This window comes from Drosophila grimshawi, unplaced genomic scaffold (assembly GCF_018153295.1).
Source record: "Drosophila grimshawi isolate 15287-2541.00 unplaced genomic scaffold, ASM1815329v1 contig_1369, whole genome shotgun sequence".
Classification (NCBI taxonomy): Eukaryota; Metazoa; Arthropoda; class Insecta; order Diptera; family Drosophilidae; genus Drosophila; species Drosophila grimshawi.
Window position 1 is genome coordinate 4,944,797 of NW_025062891.1, and position 18,732 is coordinate 4,963,528.

An 18,732-nucleotide genomic window follows, 5' to 3' on the forward strand; every position below is an offset into this window, starting at 1 on the left:
TTCAATTTACATAATTTAATATATTTAAAAAATTGTTGATTGTATGGCACATTCCTTTCAAGTTTAGTTTCATGTAACTCATAGTAACTGAAATGAATAAAATAAAACATCCACCTGGGATTGGTGTTGTATTGGAAATTGAAGTATAATCTCTTCGATTTCTCAACTGATTAAAGATACTGCCATTAAAGTTTTCAGTTAAAGTTTTATTTGGTTTATGCATATAGACAATGAAACTAAAACACTTTCAATTGACAATTGTGTAATAAGTACATATAAATTCACAAGTCACAGTTAGAAACACATGTATAATTATTATATATCATAGCTCTGTTATTGGATTCACAATGGTATTTAAATACAATTTATTGTCATTGGTTGTTTGAATAGTACTATCTGTATTCCAGCACAGATCTTAGAATGCTTATCTAAAATCCTACAAGTACAAATGCCGCCTTTACTTTTTCACTTTTTGACCAAAGAAGCATATTTATAATATATAAGTAATATTTTTGTATATATAGTAAAAAGTACATATGATATATGGTATGTATATTGGATAGCTAACTAGAACTGTATATTAACTAAATGATTAAGCAAATAATTTAAGCGAGATTCTACAGGTATGTATACATATATATATATATATTTATATATATATTTGTTGTCGATGCTCCGCTGTTTAGAAACTGGAACGTATAGTCTAGAGACCCGGCTTGGTTTTGTCCACGCTGGCCTGGCTACCTGTGCTGCCCGCCTCCGAGGGTACGGGACTGTCGCTTCTCTGCGCCACTTCCTCGGGCATGGGACTGATGGCATCAGTGCTGGCACTCTCTGTGATTGTGTTGCCGGGTAGCTCCTAGAACGAAAATCAAATGTTAGTTGTTTAAATATAAGGTCTTCATTTTGAACTCACCTCATCGGCTGCGGTTTTGGTGGTTACCGCCTCAGTGATGCACTCCTGGGGCGCATCCTGAGCATTCTCGGCCCATGCCTTGAGGTAGTCCACAACACAGGTGTGATTAAAGTTCTCGGCCTCATCGACGGGCAGATTGCCCCAGCGATCCTTGGGATTGTGTGGCACATGGCACTGTTCCAACAGAAACTTCACACACTCTAGATGCCCCTCCGAGGCGGCCAAATGGAGGGCAGTGCGACCATCATAATCCGCCAAGGTGATGTCCATGCCAGACAAACGATGACGACGCAGTGCGGTCACATCACCACTGGCCGCGGAAAAGAGCAAGTTGACGATGGAGAGGCCCTTGGTCTCATAGCGATGCTTGCGCGGATCCTTCTTGTTGGACAGATGCTTCAGATTGTCGTACCGATGGAAATTGAACATGTTGACCAGCTCCTCGCAGAACTGCAGACCACGGACCGTATTGCCCAGATGATCCAACGGCGGCGACCAGGCAAAGATGCCCATCACATTCGGGATTACCAGCATCATGCCACCACTAACACCTGACTTGGCGGGCAGGCCCACCTTAAAGGCAAACTGGCCGGAATAGTCGTAGGTGCCGCAGGAGTGCATAATGGAGAGCACATCCCGAATGACCTCCGGTCGCATGACCTTCTCCTCGGTTGTGGGACAAATTCCGCCATTGGCCAGACTGGCGGCTATCACAGACATGGACTCGCAGTTGGCCTCCATGGAACAGCACTGGAAGTAGTAGTCCATCACCTCCTTAAGATTCGTGTGCTTCGGGAAGCATTTGTTCTCACGCATATAGAAGCCCAGTGCGTAATTGCGATCCGCTGCCTCCCGCTCCGAAAGGAACACGGCGTTATTGAAACTAATATGCTCGCCGCCGGAGAGACGCTTAAACCAGGTCATGGTATAATCAAAGATCTCCGCAGAGGTCATGTCCGGCTTCACCAAGGCGTTCATCAACGAGCATGTGAGAATGGCTCCAGCATTGATCATTGGATTGTGCGGTTTCTCTGTGAAAGAATTGAATTGGATAATTGGTCATAAGGAATACAGATGGTATCAATTCGAGCTCAACTCACTGTTCTGATCCAGCACCAGTTCATTAAAATTGCGTCCACTGGGCTCCTGGCCAACAAAGGAATGCACCACCTTCGGACCGAGCTTCTCCAGCGCAATGGCATAGGTCAGAGGCTTGCTGCAACTCTGCAGTGTGAAGGGTACCTCCACGTCGCCAATGGAGTAGCGTTGGCCATCCACGGTGCAGATGCTGACGCCCCACGAGTTGGGATTATGACGAGCCAGTTGCGGAATGTAATCGGCCAATTTTCCCAGTGTATTGCTCTTGCAGCGATGATAAATATCCTCAATGTCCTTGACGAAGCTCGAGAAATCGGGTATGACAAACTGTTGACGGAATGCTTTGGCAATCAGCACAATATTCGGTGAGACCACGCTGCAAAATAATTGGATAGATTGGTTAGATTCTTCACTAGAATTAGAACTGGAAGACGCTGCTTTGTTTATATTTTAATTAGCAATTTCATATTACAAAATATTCCATAAAATATTTGTGCAAAACAAGTCTTTGATCAGTTTCTATAGATATGGTATTTGGTACTTACGCCTTGAATGTCTCCCGATTGAGATGCTGCGTCTCGGCGGAGGAGCCCGTCTCATAGTTGTTCAGCTTGTGCACCTTCTTCAGGTTGTCCATGAGCTCACGCACGCGTGGATCATTGCGTCGGATGCCCGTTGTCTTCAGTCCGGCCAGGAATTTGCCCATGGATATGAGGCCCGTCTCCTCGCTGGCGAACATGTCGAAGAGTACATCCTCAGCATTGCGCTGCTCCTGCTCCCGATGGCTGTGTGACAATAAATAAAAACAGATTGCAAAATTTCAAATATTTATCACACATTTTTTGGGGCACAAACGAAGGCAGGGGATTTTTTTGCGGTTTCATTTCGAATACGAATATTTAGCATGCGTATGTGGAAAAAGCAAAAAGAAAACAAAATACCAATATTTAATACCAAAAAAAAATACAACTAAAAACTGGTTTCGGGGGAGGTGCTAATTGGCTAAGAGACGTTGAGACTTGGCCCAAAAGTCTGTGTTGGAATCCAGGGTGTCTAAAAATAGTTGAGCACGTTTTTTGTTTTTGCTTTTAGAGTTGCCAGATTTGACCGTGTCAAATTGATTAAAATTCGAGACTTTATTCGGAAAAAATCTCAATTATCAAAATATTTGTGAGATTTCAATTAATTTCAATTTAAATGCGATTCCAGTCAATTGAAGACACGACATATGTATAAGTGGGTGTGGAGCTACAATATATAAATCAACTATAAGCAAAAAGTGTGGTTTATGGGTGGATAGAACAGATACAAATGTATATATATAAAATATATATCAAAAAGCATTAAACACAGCTATAAAACAATTCAATTTACTCACGGCCTTATCGAATAGTAGCGTCGCTGAATTCTAAGGGAATAAAATATACATATAATATACATATATATCAAGTATATTATATAGACCATAATGGATAATTAAACATTGCCATATGTTGAGCAATAAGCCCACAAATCAATATCAAATTGAGAATTATCATTATCATAATTGGAATATGGGAGGTGTGTCTTTGTTTCTGTTTCTGTCTGTGTTTTGTGTTTACTTTTATGATGGCCCCATCGCAGCAGCCATAAATGTGCAACACCCTCGATCTACGCACAAAATTCAACTATATATCTATATATCCGAAGGCTCACTCATTGGTGTCTAATTTTACCTGATTATTGCGGAAATAGTGCGCACAATTGTGCCGCGACGATTCTGCAGCGAGATGCCTTCAATGATCTCCTCGATCATGGCGGCCGTCTCCGAACAGTTTTGCTCTTTGTCTCGCTTATAGTTCTCCTCGCGCTGCTTGGACTCCTCATCTTCGCTCTGGCGCTTCAGTGCCTCAATTTCCTCAGTTAACATCGTGTCGTATGCGTAATACAATATATATTAGGACTCAAGCGCTCGAACGTTGCAGGTGTAATGAAAACAACGCTCAACTCCACCAGCATTTTATACATTAGCCAAATGTGTGATTTTTATTACGATGGCTGGAGGGGGGCTGGCTAGCAGATGGGCACTCAGACACAGATAGACAGGGAGCAAGAGGGACAGCAAAAGAGAGAAAGATGAAGCATTGAAGAAGAGGCGCTAATTTCTAAATCATGCCAATAAAATAAACTAATTAACTCCCCTTTCAATGCGATCGGATTGTTTACACGCTACACATAAAGCGGCAAATCGCTTTGTAAGTAAAATACCAGTAGGGCGATAAATGGGCCACCAGCGCACAAGTATATCTAATAATATCTACTAATGATGACAATTTGGATATCAGTGATAGTGGACCGAAATTAGCTACAAAGAGATTCAGTAGGATAATTGAATCTAGTTCGTCCAGTCACTTAAAATTTGCCAAGCAAATTAAAATTATTGCGCACTAAAAAATGTATTTAAAAAATATTATATTGTGGAGTGCGCTAGAAATTGTCAAAAACTTGCAACGGGTAATAAGAAATTATTTTCAAAATATTTAAAATGTAAATACTGTGAGAAAAGAATTTAATGCACATCAGAAAATATTTGTTAAAAATAAAAATAAATGTGCTTATTGGTGTTATTAAATATTGAATGTAGAGGAAACTAACTTAAAATGAGCATATTGAGGCAAGTAAATTGGATGCACATTTAAAGATATTCTTTAAAAATATTATATGTGATGCTCAAAAAATATTCTTTTGCGACGATGAAAACAAGAACATTTCAATCACTTGGCTAAATAAATATTTCTGCGATTTGTAAATATTATGTGTATATTATGTGCCCTTAACATATTTAGAAATATTTAGTAATTTGGCAAATGCTCAACAAATATATGAATAATATTTAATATTTGGAAACCAAGCAAAAATATATCTATTATTGCTATTTCATGTAATACTCTTTTAAGCTGATAAGAAAACCGTTAGCTCATGGCAGTTTCCACTGTATATATGATATGGTCACTGTCTCATGACTGGGCATGATTCTTTTACTGATTAGAGTCGATTAGATTATCAGCTGTAGTTGGAGAGCAGATAGGGTTGGGTGGGAATTTGTCTTTTGACTGAATCACTTTTGCACTTTGGCCACTTTTACCTGATATACTTGGTTATCACTTTGATGAAAGTGGCCTTTTGATGCTTGGTGCAAATGCCGGCAACCATTTCGCCAATGATATTCGCATCGATCAAATCGGCATCATCCTGGATTCGATCGGCACTGGTGCCCGCCTCCTGCTGTTGCTGCTCATCCTCGACCACTTTGGCTGCATTCTGCTTGACGAGCTGAATAAGCTCCTCGCCACTCATCGACTTGAGGTCGTCGAGTATCTTTTGGCGAATGCTATCCTTAAATTCTGCTGCCTCCTCGGGCGTATAGCCATCAAGTGGCAGTGGTGCCTGTTCCGTTGCATAATGCAACAAGCTCAGACTGCGTTCACCCATCTTTTTAGTTAAATTTTCAATCAAATTTCGTTTATTTTCATTTGCACAGCTCTAAACACTTGTGGCCCGAGTCCCGTCGATGCCGAAATGAACGGAACATTGATGGGGCAACAGTTTTATAGTTGGCATCGCATACGGTCATCCATATATGTGGTGCTGCTGATGGTTGTGGTGGTGCTGTATGTTTTGTGTACAGGGGCCAAAGAATTGAGCGTATTTCGATCTTATCTTCATTTAATAAACGTATGTTAATTTATTTTTATGCCCCCAGATTGCTGTCAATTAGCGCGTATGCGCGTGCAGAATAACACATTTTATCCGACCTCCAGACAATTGCTGGGCAAATGGAGAGCTGATTTATAACATAACTTGGAGGATGTAAATATAAATGTTCAACATGTGTAGAATACGTGAGCTCTAGTTGATCCTAATATTCAAGCGTATTATGACGAAACGGAGCACAGATTTCTAATTGAACTTCATTCGCAGAATACATCTTTTTTTGGCTTATCATTTTACTTCTCTCGAATTGAAATACATATATCTGATTTGTATTTATATACTTTCCCGATATTTGTAAGTTCATACAGCTCAGAAGCTGTCAAGACCTCAATGATTTAACCAGTTTAAATTCTCTAGCATGCAATCCATTCTCCATATTAAATCGATTTTTAAATGGCACACAATATTGATTATAAGTTGATCTTTATTTCCATCAATTGCGCAATAAATTGTCTCTATTATTCGAACTATATGCAGGGTATATTCTAGTCCGTCGCCTTGGCAGACCTAGAGAGAAAGTCCTTGCCTAGTTGATTTCGAGAAAAACACAAAAACAGATCTAATTCTATTTGGCATGCATCCCAAAAGCAAAATCTGTCCACAATAATATGGCATGCAAATGTGCAAGGTAAATATTTTTGTGAAAATATGTTTGAATAATAATCCGAAATGTTTTGAAAATCACTCACAATGTAAATTCGCAAATCGTGCAAGTCAATATTTGTAAAATGACATTTTATAAATAGAAAAGTTAATTGTACAGTTTCTATAAAAAGGAACGAAACTGTTAATTAACTGCACACTTGTTGCAACTAGTTAATTATATCTAGTTATTGGTATTACCAATTTAAGCCGTGTCGCGTTGCAATTTGCAATGCAAATGGAAATCAAACACCACAATTTCCAGGTCCAAATGTAAATCTCAAATATTTTGTAAATAAATGGTTAATTGTTGCTGCGCGTGCGTTGGTGTTAGTGTGAAATTGTGCAATGCATATGTGTATATGTGTATATATACTTCTGTATACAGATCGATAAGTCACTCTACTTACCGTTTAGCATTTTCATCTCGTTGCTTGGGTCCGGAGCTGGGATCATAAAAGGATAGTTTGCGATTGGCGAATACCAATTCCAACAACGGCGGTGTTCGTAGTTTTTTCTAGAATAAATACACAATTATAAGTTATTTGCTGCTTTATTGAGCACGTCTCGTTAAATATTTTGCCAGGTCTCTCACACGTACAATTATGTTAAGACATTGTGACATTATCAACTGCCTTGTCTATCAATATTTACTGACTAAACAAACCGAATGACGACACACATATATATTTCTATATAAATATATATATATAGCCATGTTCACATATGCATATACATTACTTTGTTGCACCAACGGCATATTTATTGAATGCCCCTAAAATGCTGCCATGAAAACCTAAATTGATCTTTACCTGTATTAACCGAGTAACTGGAATACGTAAACTCATAATTCACTATAAAAAAAAATACGCAAGCGTTCTTCAACAACGCTTAAACTCACAAATTTTGTGCCAGACACACTAAATGATATATGCCATGTTTGCTATGATTCAAAAATAAACTGAAGGCTGAGTACTTTTAAAATTATTAAGAAAAGAATGCTGTTCAGCGCAACCTAATAAATATTTATTGAGACAATGATTTTAACTACCGATGCGGATACACAAATTGTCTGAAGGTTATTATCAATCAACTAGAAACTAATACATTATAGTTTCTAATGAATTTACCGCTTTGTTGAGCTCTCAAAAATCATCTAATCATGTTAATATTTATCAAAGCCCATTTATATTTTTAAAGTAAGTTTTAGAATTGTGTATATAAACATACTTCTTTCGAACAACAATATTTATAACTATTATTAATAATTTTACTATAATTAAAATTATAAATATATATTTTAAATATGTTTATTGCTGGCTCCAGCTCAAGTATTTTTAATTATTACTCAAATATATATCGAATTCAAAAACCTGGAGTCAGCAAAAAACATATTTCAATTGCAAAAAAGTGGTCATCAAAGCTTTATATATTGTTATTAATTGTATTATTATAATAAATTATTATTTCGTACACATTACGAGAGAATTTGATTACACATTATGTAATCTTAAATGGAACTAAAATAATTTTAAAAAGTATGTAAAATATATTCACCCTTTTTTGGAACAATCATTTTTATTATTATTATCTTTTTTCATAATTGTGTTATTTTTCATCAAAACTAAGTGCTTTTATTATTCAACAAAATAATAATTCCTTAGAAGTATTTGCGGCTTAATTAAATAAACTTGCAAAGTACTTTGAACTCCATAAACAATTGGATGGGACTATCTATTTCCGTTATCAAATAAAATACGCTAAGAGATTAAGCCGTTCGTGATAGTACAGAATAAGTTCTTTAACCGAATTCATGAATCAATAACCATTAGGAGTAATTGAGCACCTGCCCCCGGCATTAGCTATTCGATTACACCCATGGACTGACCACATGACATCAGCCGGCCAACGAGGCAGATGCTCTTCACAGTGTTCAGCTTGATTGCTTGACGACAGCGGGACACCAAAATTGCTAATTGATTCGCCAAACAATTGATAAGAAGATTTCAAATCAAGCGCATTCCCAGACGAATTTTTAGTGGAAGTGCTATTTGAATACGCACCACGACCTGTGGGGCTAGAGGGGAGCTCGGCCAACAGAGTCATGTGAATAGCAGATAACAACAGCTGTGGTTATTGCGGTATTAACTGTGCAAATAAGTATGTAATAACAATAAGACTTAAACTGCACCAGCTTTTTTTTGTCAGCTTCCTAAAAAAGTAATCGTTGTTTTTTCAATTTGTATGACAGCTTTCACAAATGAAATGAAAAGTATTCACAAAAGTTTTTGACGCACGAAGCGCAAATACAATTGAAGTTTATAAATAAATATCCAGAAACAAGAAGAAAACAAATACCTATAGCAAATATCTCTTTGTATATATATATGTATCTTTTATTTTTTGCTCATAAGTTGCATCTGCTTATTTGATGCTCGACTGTCTGAAATACCCACATTATCGAATAACAACATCAGCCATGTGATGTGCTGCGTGTGAGGGGCTTGTTTTTTGCCGGCCCACAATAATTAACATACATTTCACATACAAAGCGTATAGCTGTTTATGTATGTATATATATACATACATATATATATATATATATGTGTGTGTGTGTGTGTATGTGTGTACTTGTTTGTATGTAGCTTTGCTTTTTATACCTAAGAATATTATTTTTTTCCATGGCAACGAAGCGAACGTGGCGCCGCACAAACGTTTCATTGCCAGGTGGTAAAAGTCAGCGATGGTACACTTGGGAATTCTTAATAGATTACTGGGCTTTATTTAATTGCATTTTTATTCGAAATTTGTATCTATGTCTGGTTAAGGATATTCAAACTAAACTAAAAATTAGCAAAATTAGCTCTAAAAGTTATTTTTTTTTATATTCCTATGTTTTTTTTATTTTATAAATATACCAACTACAAACGTCAAAGATACAAATGAACATATGAATTGACATCTTTGACGTGTACTTGAAATATATTGAAAAATTAATTATTTCATTATTTTAAGAATATACAAAAAATAAACGTCTGAGTAAAAATTTAAACTAAAAATGATTTAACTTAACAACATGCTCGTTTAAAGTTTATTCGCCTCATTTTCTTAGGTTTTCTGCTTTCAGTATTTAAAAAATATAAATTTTAAGCATTTTTTCGCATTGGAAACAAGAAAAACCCAATGAAAAGAGATGTTTGTAGTTTTCTTGACTAAATGTGTGATCTCTATTTGTAATTCTCTGCTCTGCCTCTCTTCGCTTAGACGATTGCTTCCAGCCCTAATAAAATTCGCTAATTTTGAAGAGAGCAAAAAATAGTCCACATGTTTATATCTTCGTACGTAGGCTACAGCATGTGTACATGTATGTGAGTATGTGTGTATGTATGTATATATCTTTATATTTATATATATATATATATATATACATATGGGATTTATTTGAGTTGGCTGTGATTTCTTTTTGTGACATTTTTCTCGTGACTTTGGCATTTTTTGATGCTGTATGTTAACACATCTGATTCATACGTATATTTCGTATATGTTCACATGTACATATCAACAACAATTAATCACAATCCATTCACAAATCACATTCAATGTCTCGGTCAACTTGTCGACCTATATTTATGGTAGCTTTAAGAATGTTCCTTTGGATTGATACGCATCGTAAAGATTAAAGTAATGACAAATCAGATCAAATAAAAATAAAAATCAGGTCGTCAAGCAACTTATAAAAATAGTTGCAACGTAATCATTCATTTTCCAGTAAAATTTTCCAGAAGTCATGGCTTGACTAAGCAGATGAGTACTGATAAGATAACAAAAAGTAAAGTCCATGAAACATGACTTTTATTATTATTTTTTTTTATTTTTGGGGGAGCACGAAATTTAATTTAATGGTTATCTAATGGAACACTTAGATAAGAACCTCATGGCTATCTGAATACAATGTTATTTAAATATACATGGGGTAAACTTTACACCATATTTGGAAATCCATTTTTCGCTGCAGTTACATAGATTGAATTTCGCGTAATTGTTTTGCGCGTTAAATGAAAACATGGGAATAATTATATGAGGAAGTAGCTGTGTAAAAATCAATACTTATGTGATGCATTAATATAAAATGAAGCCTGTTGTTGCTGTGTGTGGGGCGGGAGGGAAGAACACCCACAAATCAGCTGTGTTCCGTTTAATTTTTTGGTGGTGGATTTGCTGATGAACTCACCTCTGTAGCGATTTTGTGCTTGACCTCAAGGCCCGTATGCCTGAATTTGGCACGTTTCAACAGATCCTGCTCACTGTAGACATCCACATCGATCTTGCTGCGCTTGCCACTCGCATCCTCCACGTCGAGAGATGTTGCCGATGTTGCCTTTGTGCGTTGCACCCGCACTAAGCCACTGACTGGCGACACCAGGCGACACTTTCCGTTGCTGCTTAGCAAGCGCAGATTCAGATTTGCAAGCGTTGGAACACCCTTAAACATTCTCACAATAAACGGAACTATTGGACACCAAAATGTATGTGGTGGTAGTTGTAATAGTTTGTGTTTGACTTTCTCGAACTAAAACTGTAAACTGATTTTCGGCTAATGGTGTATCTCGTGTTTGGCTGCGTGTTCCACGGCTCTGCACATGCGTTCGCTCTCTTTGACTACTCACAAGGTACTGAATGCTAAACTCATAATCAGTTTCAGCACGCCGGCAGCGTTGACGACGTCAGCAGCGGCAGCAGCAGCAGCAGCAGCAGTAACAGCAAGTTTTTGACTTCTTTCACATTTTTGTGCGTGGCAATGTTTGACGTGTGAGTAAGCAGCTCGACCTCGCATCGGATATGCGTAACTTAAGCAAGACACGAAGCGGAGCAAAGAGAGAGAGAGCGTTAGCGGGAGAGAGAATAATGTTTAGCGTGGGTGGTTTGCACTCTCAATCTCACTCTCTCTCTCTCTCTATCTCGTCACTTGACGAGCCCCCCAGTGATGTCACTGCGCGCACATGCTTATGTTAAAAATTAAACTTTATTCAATAAATTTATACAACGACTAAGAATCAAGATAACAGTCGAAAAAGAGCTTACTCAGTCTGCGATATGACGCCAAACAGCGCATACATCAGCTGCAGATAGTCCTCCTCGACCAGCTGCACCTGCGATAGCTCACAGTAGCCGGTCTCCGTCGAGGGGGGAAAATGTTGTAGCTCGTTGGCCGATGGCACATCCGAATACAAACGTTTTCTGCTCTCGGCACATGGTATTTCTGCCACGTCGGTGGACATGCCACGTGGCGTAGAGGCAGCCATGGGATTGGTTACTCCACTGGGACTCGGTTGATGCTGATGCTGTTGTAGATGCAGTCGCCGCACAACATTCACCCGCAGCTCATTATTGGTGGTGCTGCTACGACGTACTACTTCTGTGCTGCTGCTGCTCCGCGGCTGGCCGGGCCCATGACGCGTCGCATCCGTTTGCTGGAACTTGAGCAGTCCATGCTTGCGTCGCACCCACGGACAACGCGAGTCCCGATGATCCACAATCACCTTGCGCCGCACAAACTCATGAAAGCTGAGCAGCTCACTACTAATGTCGCGTCGCACAATCTGCTTCCAGCGCGGCTCCAGATCCGGCGAGCGTATCATAAAAATGCTCTGCGAGGCAACCAACATCAGCAGATGCTCCAGCGCCACCAGGCACAGCTGGCCATCCATATTCGAGAGCAGCTCGTTCGACGGACACGTCGCTGCCGATATGGATTGCGTAAAGCTGCGCTGCCCTCGACTCATGTTTCCGGTTTTTTCGCTGCTTGACACCTCCGCGCCAAACTCCACGTTGGGCAGAACATTGAGCGGTGCACCATTAAATTCATGGTTTTGCTGTAGAGCAAAAGTTACTATTTGTTAATTACAAAAATTAATATTAAAAATATTAAAAAAAAAAAAAGATTTTTTCTTTTGCCAAATAAACGGAAAACTTCTTTCGGTGCGGAATACCTAACTTCAAATTAAATTTAATGAAATGCTTTAAATATACGCTTACAGATTTGCCCATTTAACAGCTTTAATTATGAATATTATGAACGATTTAAGACGTAGTACTTAAACGCCACCCAAAACTTTATTAACCACAACATCTGGAATACAAACCCACTCTAAAGGAAGTGACTAATCTTCTTCGTACCAAAAAACGTTTGTATTATAAATTTGGATTTCCTATGAACAACGCGGTATCATCAATTATCACTCGACTTGTCACCTGGCAGTCAATTAACACCTGATAAATTTCGCCAGTTCGAAAACAATATTTAAGCTGCTTTTGGGCAACACAAACAAAGCCTGAGTATCATATTACCATGTTGAGCGCCTTCACATAGATGGTAACCATGTTTAGGACCATGCCAAAGGTGAGCGTCAAACTGCTCTCATTCAGCTTGGGCGCGCTGAACTTGGCATCCAGTATGGGATGCCATTTGTGTGGCTCATAGTAGCCACAGCACAACAAATCCAACAGATCTGGCGTAAACTTTTGCAGCGCCTTCACACAGTAGATAATGATGTCCGTGAGGCTGAAAGGAGCATTATTAAAAATTTCGTTGCATTTGTGAAGAATGCTAAGACTCACTCGTTGCAGGCATTGATAATGTCATTATCGATGGCAATGGGATCCGTGTTGCACAGTATTTTCAATTGGGAGCGTCGTCCGACGAGCAGACACTTCAAGTTGCGCTGCTGATGGAACATGGACGTGGCATGGCCCATTAGATTCTGCACCGCATTCTGAAATTATTGACACATGTAGAGAATTAGTTTATGTAGCTTATGTGTATAGAGATTGACTCACCATAATGTTGAAGAGCGAGGAGCTGTGATCCTCCGCCCACTCCTTGTGATGCTCCGTCAAGCTGGCGATCAGTGAGATGGCCGCCTTGATTAGCTGCATGGCTTCTGGCTCCAACGATTGCTTGCCCAGCAGCAGCGAATCCACCAGATACACCTCATGTATGCCCACAAATTGTAGGGCCTGCGGCAGGAAGCACTTTTTGTGCTTGTCATAGATAATGTTGACCAGCTCAATGCCGCGCGAATAGATGGGCCACCACTGCTCGATGGTCCACACATCGCTGCTGGCCTTATTGAACTCGTATCGGGATTGGAGTAGCTCCCGCGGCGGCAATAGTTTGAGCCACAGATACTCGCCGACATCGCAGTGCAGAAATTCGCTGGAACAATTGCTCTTGGCGAACACAATCAGCACGTCCAGCAGCTGGACGCTGAGCACCTGTTTGCTGTGCATGGGTAGCGTGTAGGAGACGCAGTGCAGCAGACGCTGGAACAGGCGCACAGACACAAATGGCAAATCCCAGTTGACAGGTCCCTCATTGTTGAAAATGGTCGCGACCGCCTTGAGAAGATTGAGGCACAAGATCAGCGAATTCGAGGTGGTGGCTAGCTTGCCAGTGGTTTCCACCGGCAGCGGTGGCGACTGCGGTTCTATATTCACTGATTTCTCTATACTTTGCAGCTCCGTGCAGATAATGCTGACCACAGAGTTGAGGAAGCGCAGCGCAATGGAAGAGTCCCGGATCAGGAGATTTGAATAGAGATGCGCACACTTGGTGATGATGGCCAGGCACGCCTCCTTGGCACGCACATGTAGATCCTCGTAGCAGGCGCAGATGCGGGTCATAAGCTGTTGCAGCTGATCCATAAGCTCCTGCTCTTCCTCGGTGCTGCTAGTGTACGCTTGCTTGAATTGCAGCAGTATAAATATGTAGAGCTCCGCCAGCATGATAAAGGGACGCATATCCTCCAAGTAGTTGGCACGATCCACTAGCACCGTCAGGCACTTTTTGGCAAGCAGCTTAAACTGTGCATCGGGTATGCTGAGAAACTTGGGCTGCTTCTTGAGCAGTATGATAATCAGATCCTTAAACGATTGCAGGCAACAAATCCAGTCGGGTAGCTCATCGCTGGCGCTCTGCACCGCTGGCACTTTGGGCATATCGAAGACATAGTTCAGCCACTGCTGGAAGGAGTCGCGCTCAAAGAACTTGGTCAACACTTGACGCAGCTCATCCTTTTGGCTCATGCCCGTGCTATAGATCTCAATGGAGACAATGTTGATGAGCTGCGTGTAGACGCGCACTTGTGGCTCGGCCGTGGATTTAGCAAACAGCGATGAGCAGAGCTTTGTCCAGAATTTTGGCTGCTTGAGCAGCTCATTGACCAGCATTTGCAGATTGTGCTTCCATAGCGAGTGAAAGATGTTCATGATTTTGCAGGGCAGTGCCTGCTGTACGGTGAGCGGTTCCGTCTCCAGCGCATCGAGAAACTCTTTCATGTAGGTCACGATGCTATCGCCAATGCTGGGCGTGCACTCCTTGCCGAAGAAGGAGCGCTTCTCGTGCGCATAGTTCACCTTGAAGAATGCCTCCGTGACGCCCGGCTGCTTGCCAATGCACGCCTCCACCAGCTCCAATATGGCTATCTTAATCGAATCGCTCTCCAGCTCATCGGGCAGTTTCTGTATGAATGTCAAACGTATTTGATCCGCTTCCATGTCCAAGCAGGCCAGCAGCGACATGTTGAATTCCAACGCAATGCGCTTGAGCAGTCGACACGAAACAATTGGCAACCAGCGATCAAATATGTTACTCATATAGCTGCACACAGTGGGTATTATGCGCAACGTGTCTCGCTGCTTGGGCTGCGTGTAGATCAGGGCCTCCAGTGGCGAGAGTGTGTCGGCGGCATACACGTGACTCTTGAGGCACAGCACCTGCATAAGTATTCTCATGGAGAGGCGCACGAGCATCATGAGTCCATGTGGCTGCTGCTGCATCCAGTTCGTCTCCAGCTCCATGGTGTGCTGCACATACGCATTGCCAACGCCAACAAATCTGAAGAGAAGCACTTGATTAATAAGGGTTTCCAGCTGCAGCTACATATATATATAAATATACCTCAATAAAATTAATCCATTGTCCAGATTGAGCAGAGAATAGACGCACACATTGAGCAGCAGCTGGCGCTGTTCGCATTTGACATCGCTGCTGCTGCCGATGATATCAAAGAGATCGCAGATTAGGCTGAGCACTTCGAAGTAGATCTTATTCTTGTCCAGATGCGACTTGAAGTGCCACGTGTGTAGATGAGGAAATACATCGCGCAACAGAAAGACCAATCCTGGTATCTCCACTTGAAGATATCGCTTGCGCTTCAGCTTTGTGTAGGTGCGCAGAAAACTCAAGTAGGCTAAGAGAAAATCGTAGCGTTCCTTCTTCTTCTCCACATGGTCGATGACCGAGCCAAGGAATCGCGACTCGAAGTAGGCAGCGCTGGCAAAGAGCTTGTAGTCGTGTAGCGACTGATTGCTGGTCGTGGGCAATATGTCCAGATTGCTGATGCGCATGAAGATCTCCTCGTCGACGAGGGGCAGCAGCGCCGTGCAGACATTCAGGCAATTGGAGAGCAGTCCAACTGGTGGGCATTGCACGCTCTTAAATTTGCTCAACAGATCGATGCACATCTCTGTGGGATGCACCATCTCAGCACTGATGCCCTCCACGGACTTGGTGCGCTGCACAGCCAATTCCAGATACTTGAGACCCGCCTCGACGCGCTTTATGCGCTCATTGGATTCAAAGTCACCATGAAGCTGCGCCTTCTCGCGCAGCAAACAGTTGATCTCGTGATGCAGCGCATTGAAAAAGTTGACACTGCAGCGGAAATGCATATAGAAGCCGTTTGTATGTTGCACAGCGGTGCAGCTGGTGCCGGCAGGCAGTGTATAATCGATGCGCGGAAATGGCTGCATTACGCTGGTCAACTCGTATTCATTCGCGTTCAGCTCCTTCACCTTGTGCTCATGCTCGTCATAGAGCAATGCGAGCATTGGCAGCGATTCCAACTGGCTTTTGATCTTTTCAAAAGAAAATAGAACACATTTGAGCCTGAGAGTGGTTTTTAGAAGCGATGGTAGCTTACATAGTTGCCTTGGCCTGCTTTGCTGAGCGCCTGAGCTATCTTGGCCAAGTTGGTGAACTGCAATGGAAAGTTCTCCAGCAACGAATTGTACAGTGAACGTACGCCATCCTCTGGAAATGGTGAATTTTTAATGGGTGCAGGTAGGGGCTTAATAACAACAACAAACCTTCATGAGTGCAAAAATCCTTTGCCAATTGTGGCCAGGAGAGCAGCTCACAAAGCAGCTCATAGATGCCCTCGTAGCGGGCACAGCTGCCATCGCCGTCAAAGAGATCGCACAAGTAGCTCAGCTGATTGTAAATGGTTTTGCGAACAATGCGCGACAACAGACTGTCATCGGCAAACATCGCATGCGTGACAATCGCGTGGAGTTGCACAAAGCACTTGAGTTCGACGGCTCGTTTGCCTAGTTGGCGGCAGCGCAGCAGACTCGACGCATCGTCAGCATCGTTGGTGCCACGCAGCCGTAGCATCATCCATGTCAGCAGCAATGGGCCATGTTCGGGACGATGATCCATGTTCGTTATTTCGCCGTGCAGATCTTTGACGAGCTGCTCGATTAGCTTGGCATTATCGCCCGGCTGCTCAAAATCCAAACACTTTAATAGCAACACCAGCTCCGAATACGTTATATTTTCGATCAGGGCTTTGTGATAGAGGTTGTCCTTGTTCAGATGGTTCTGCAGGTGTCCAAACGAGTGCTGCTTTATGGTGGCAAACAGTCGCTTGATATGTCCCAGATCCATAGGCTTATGCTCGCTGAGCAGCAGAAGAATGTGTAGCACTTCGTTCGTCTCGCGTGCATTGCGCTCCGACCAGTTGGTCAAAATTGCGGTGCAGTGAAAGCTTTCACCTGCCAGCAGCTTCCGCGGCGGCAGCTCATTAATCAGACTATCCAATTGATTGAGATATGAGTCGACAATGCGGGGCAGCGTCAGCTTGTCAACAACCTCTCTGTACTCATTGTGGTATGGATGATTGGGCACTTTGTAGAAAACGAGCACATTTTTTAGTATCTTCAGGACAATCATGCGCTCCAGCGAATAATAGTGTCTGATGTCCTCGAGCAGTTTCATCATGTTTGTCTCGTTTGAGATGAGCTGAGTTAGGAGGCTGGCAGAGCCGCGATACTCCTTGGTCAGATAATAGCATAAGATCTCCCAGCATTGAGCCGACTCCAGGTTGAGCAGCTCCTGCAATCGTACCGTAAATGCCAACAGTTTCTCCTGTTTCTTCTCCTTTAGCAGCGCGGCCAGCTGCACATTGGAGGCACTTTTTGGCTTGAACTGCAGCACGCCGGCTTGCAGCTCGGAGCAAACGTTGAGCAGCTCCTCGCGCACTGTTCCCCTTGGCGTCTCATAGTGTACGCCAGACACCATTTGCCACAGTCGCTTCCAATCGTAGCTGTTAGGTGGAAGAAGCATTTATCAACCGTTGAATACTACTACTATTAGTGCTACTCACATGACACACTTTTCGACGGCAGGCATTTTTATATATTATTACTTAATAACTACACTATAATATGATCAGATAGTTTTATTATATAGCTTGTATTGTTTGACAACAAAATTCACAATTTTTAACAACAAAAAAAGAAACACGCGCAATTTTGATGCGTTTAGTGCTGGCAAAATGTCGATATTTGCCGGCAATCGTTAAGTCAAGTGGCAACGCTATGCACGAATTCATCAGCTGTTCAGGAACAGCGTTGCCTGACATTTCAAATGGCTAGAAAACTTAAATACTTCTTGTACGTTATAAAATCAAGTATGCGAGTCCTTCTGCAGTGGGTTGTGTTATAATGGTGTTATATATAGATTGTATTAATGAGTGCCCATAATTAGTAGGTTTATAAATAGAAAGGACGACAAACCGGATGATAAGGATTAGTCCTGGGTGAGTTCATTTTTATAAATCTAACTAGAATAAATGACAGCCATTTTTCAACTGTATCTTGCGCTGCCAACTCGCTAAAATGGACCGGCAGCCGTTATAACAACTAATGATGCAAGCGGCGAATTCAAGTCGTTTTGAAAATTCTCTGACAGTGTTTTCGAACGTAAGTGATTTAAAGTTTGTAGAATTTCCAAGTCAAATAAAATAAAGTCAACATAATTAACAGACTATCTGAAGACTTGGGCAAAAACAGAGGACCAAAAAAACAAAATTACATAATATATTGTGGACAATTAAAATCAAAATAAAAAATGCACTGGTTTTGAGAACATGTGCTTGTAGCTATTAATATATGTATAACGTTGCAGTGTCTAGTTTACCTATTAAGCTCTAGATTTGTTTATGCTTTGAAATATTTATGAATAGTGCGCAGATGCTGAA

General features: G+C 41.3%; 2 protein-coding genes and 1 long non-coding RNA gene across 16 annotated transcripts; 1 reads left to right on the forward strand and 2 right to left on the reverse strand.

Annotated features, from left to right (window-relative positions):
• Positions 1–338: 338 nt before the first annotated feature.
• On the reverse strand, positions 339–11,015 carry LOC6560775 (glutaminase liver isoform, mitochondrial). Of its 7 annotated transcripts, none has more exons than XM_032735512.1 (7): positions 10,641–11,015; positions 6,820–6,926; positions 3,393–3,422; positions 2,560–2,799; positions 2,017–2,390; positions 917–1,947; positions 339–859 (listed from the first exon to the last, which is right to left on the reverse strand). In XM_032735512.1, exons 1-7 carry the CDS (start codon positions 10,899–10,901, stop codon positions 704–706), a joined length of 2,199 nt encoding a protein of 732 aa, XP_032591403.1. In that variant the 5' UTR covers positions 10,902–11,015; the 3' UTR covers positions 339–703. The 7 variants fall into 7 exon arrangements, with proteins under 7 accessions (XP_032591403.1, XP_032591409.1, XP_032591405.1 ...); XM_032735518.1 differs by lacking the exon at positions 10,641–11,015 and adding an exon at positions 7,222–7,342; XM_032735514.1 differs by lacking the exon at positions 3,393–3,422 and having other exon boundaries at positions 10,641–11,014.
• Positions 11,016–11,413: 398 nt separating this feature from the next.
• Positions 11,414–17,937, reverse strand: LOC6560776 (nucleoporin Nup188). The gene is made up of 8 exons (XM_001987413.3): positions 17,857–17,937; positions 16,559–17,796; positions 16,393–16,502; positions 15,369–16,327; positions 13,247–15,305; positions 13,028–13,182; positions 12,758–12,971; positions 11,414–12,282 (listed from the first exon to the last, which is right to left on the reverse strand). Exons 1-8 carry the CDS (start codon positions 17,880–17,882, stop codon positions 11,488–11,490), a joined length of 5,556 nt encoding a protein of 1,851 aa, XP_001987449.1. The 5' UTR covers positions 17,883–17,937; the 3' UTR covers positions 11,414–11,487.
• A 58-nt stretch (positions 17,938–17,995) lies between these two features.
• On the forward strand, positions 17,996–18,602 carry LOC116805125. 8 transcript variants are annotated; one of them, XR_004365045.1, is made up of 4 exons: positions 17,996–18,185; positions 18,240–18,291; positions 18,383–18,454; positions 18,518–18,602. It is a non-coding gene; the product is annotated as an uncharacterized LOC116805125 (long non-coding RNA). The 8 variants fall into 8 exon arrangements; XR_004365044.1 differs by having other exon boundaries at positions 18,243–18,291; XR_004365042.1 differs by having other exon boundaries at positions 17,996–18,181.
• Positions 18,603–18,732: the final 130 nt, after the last annotated feature.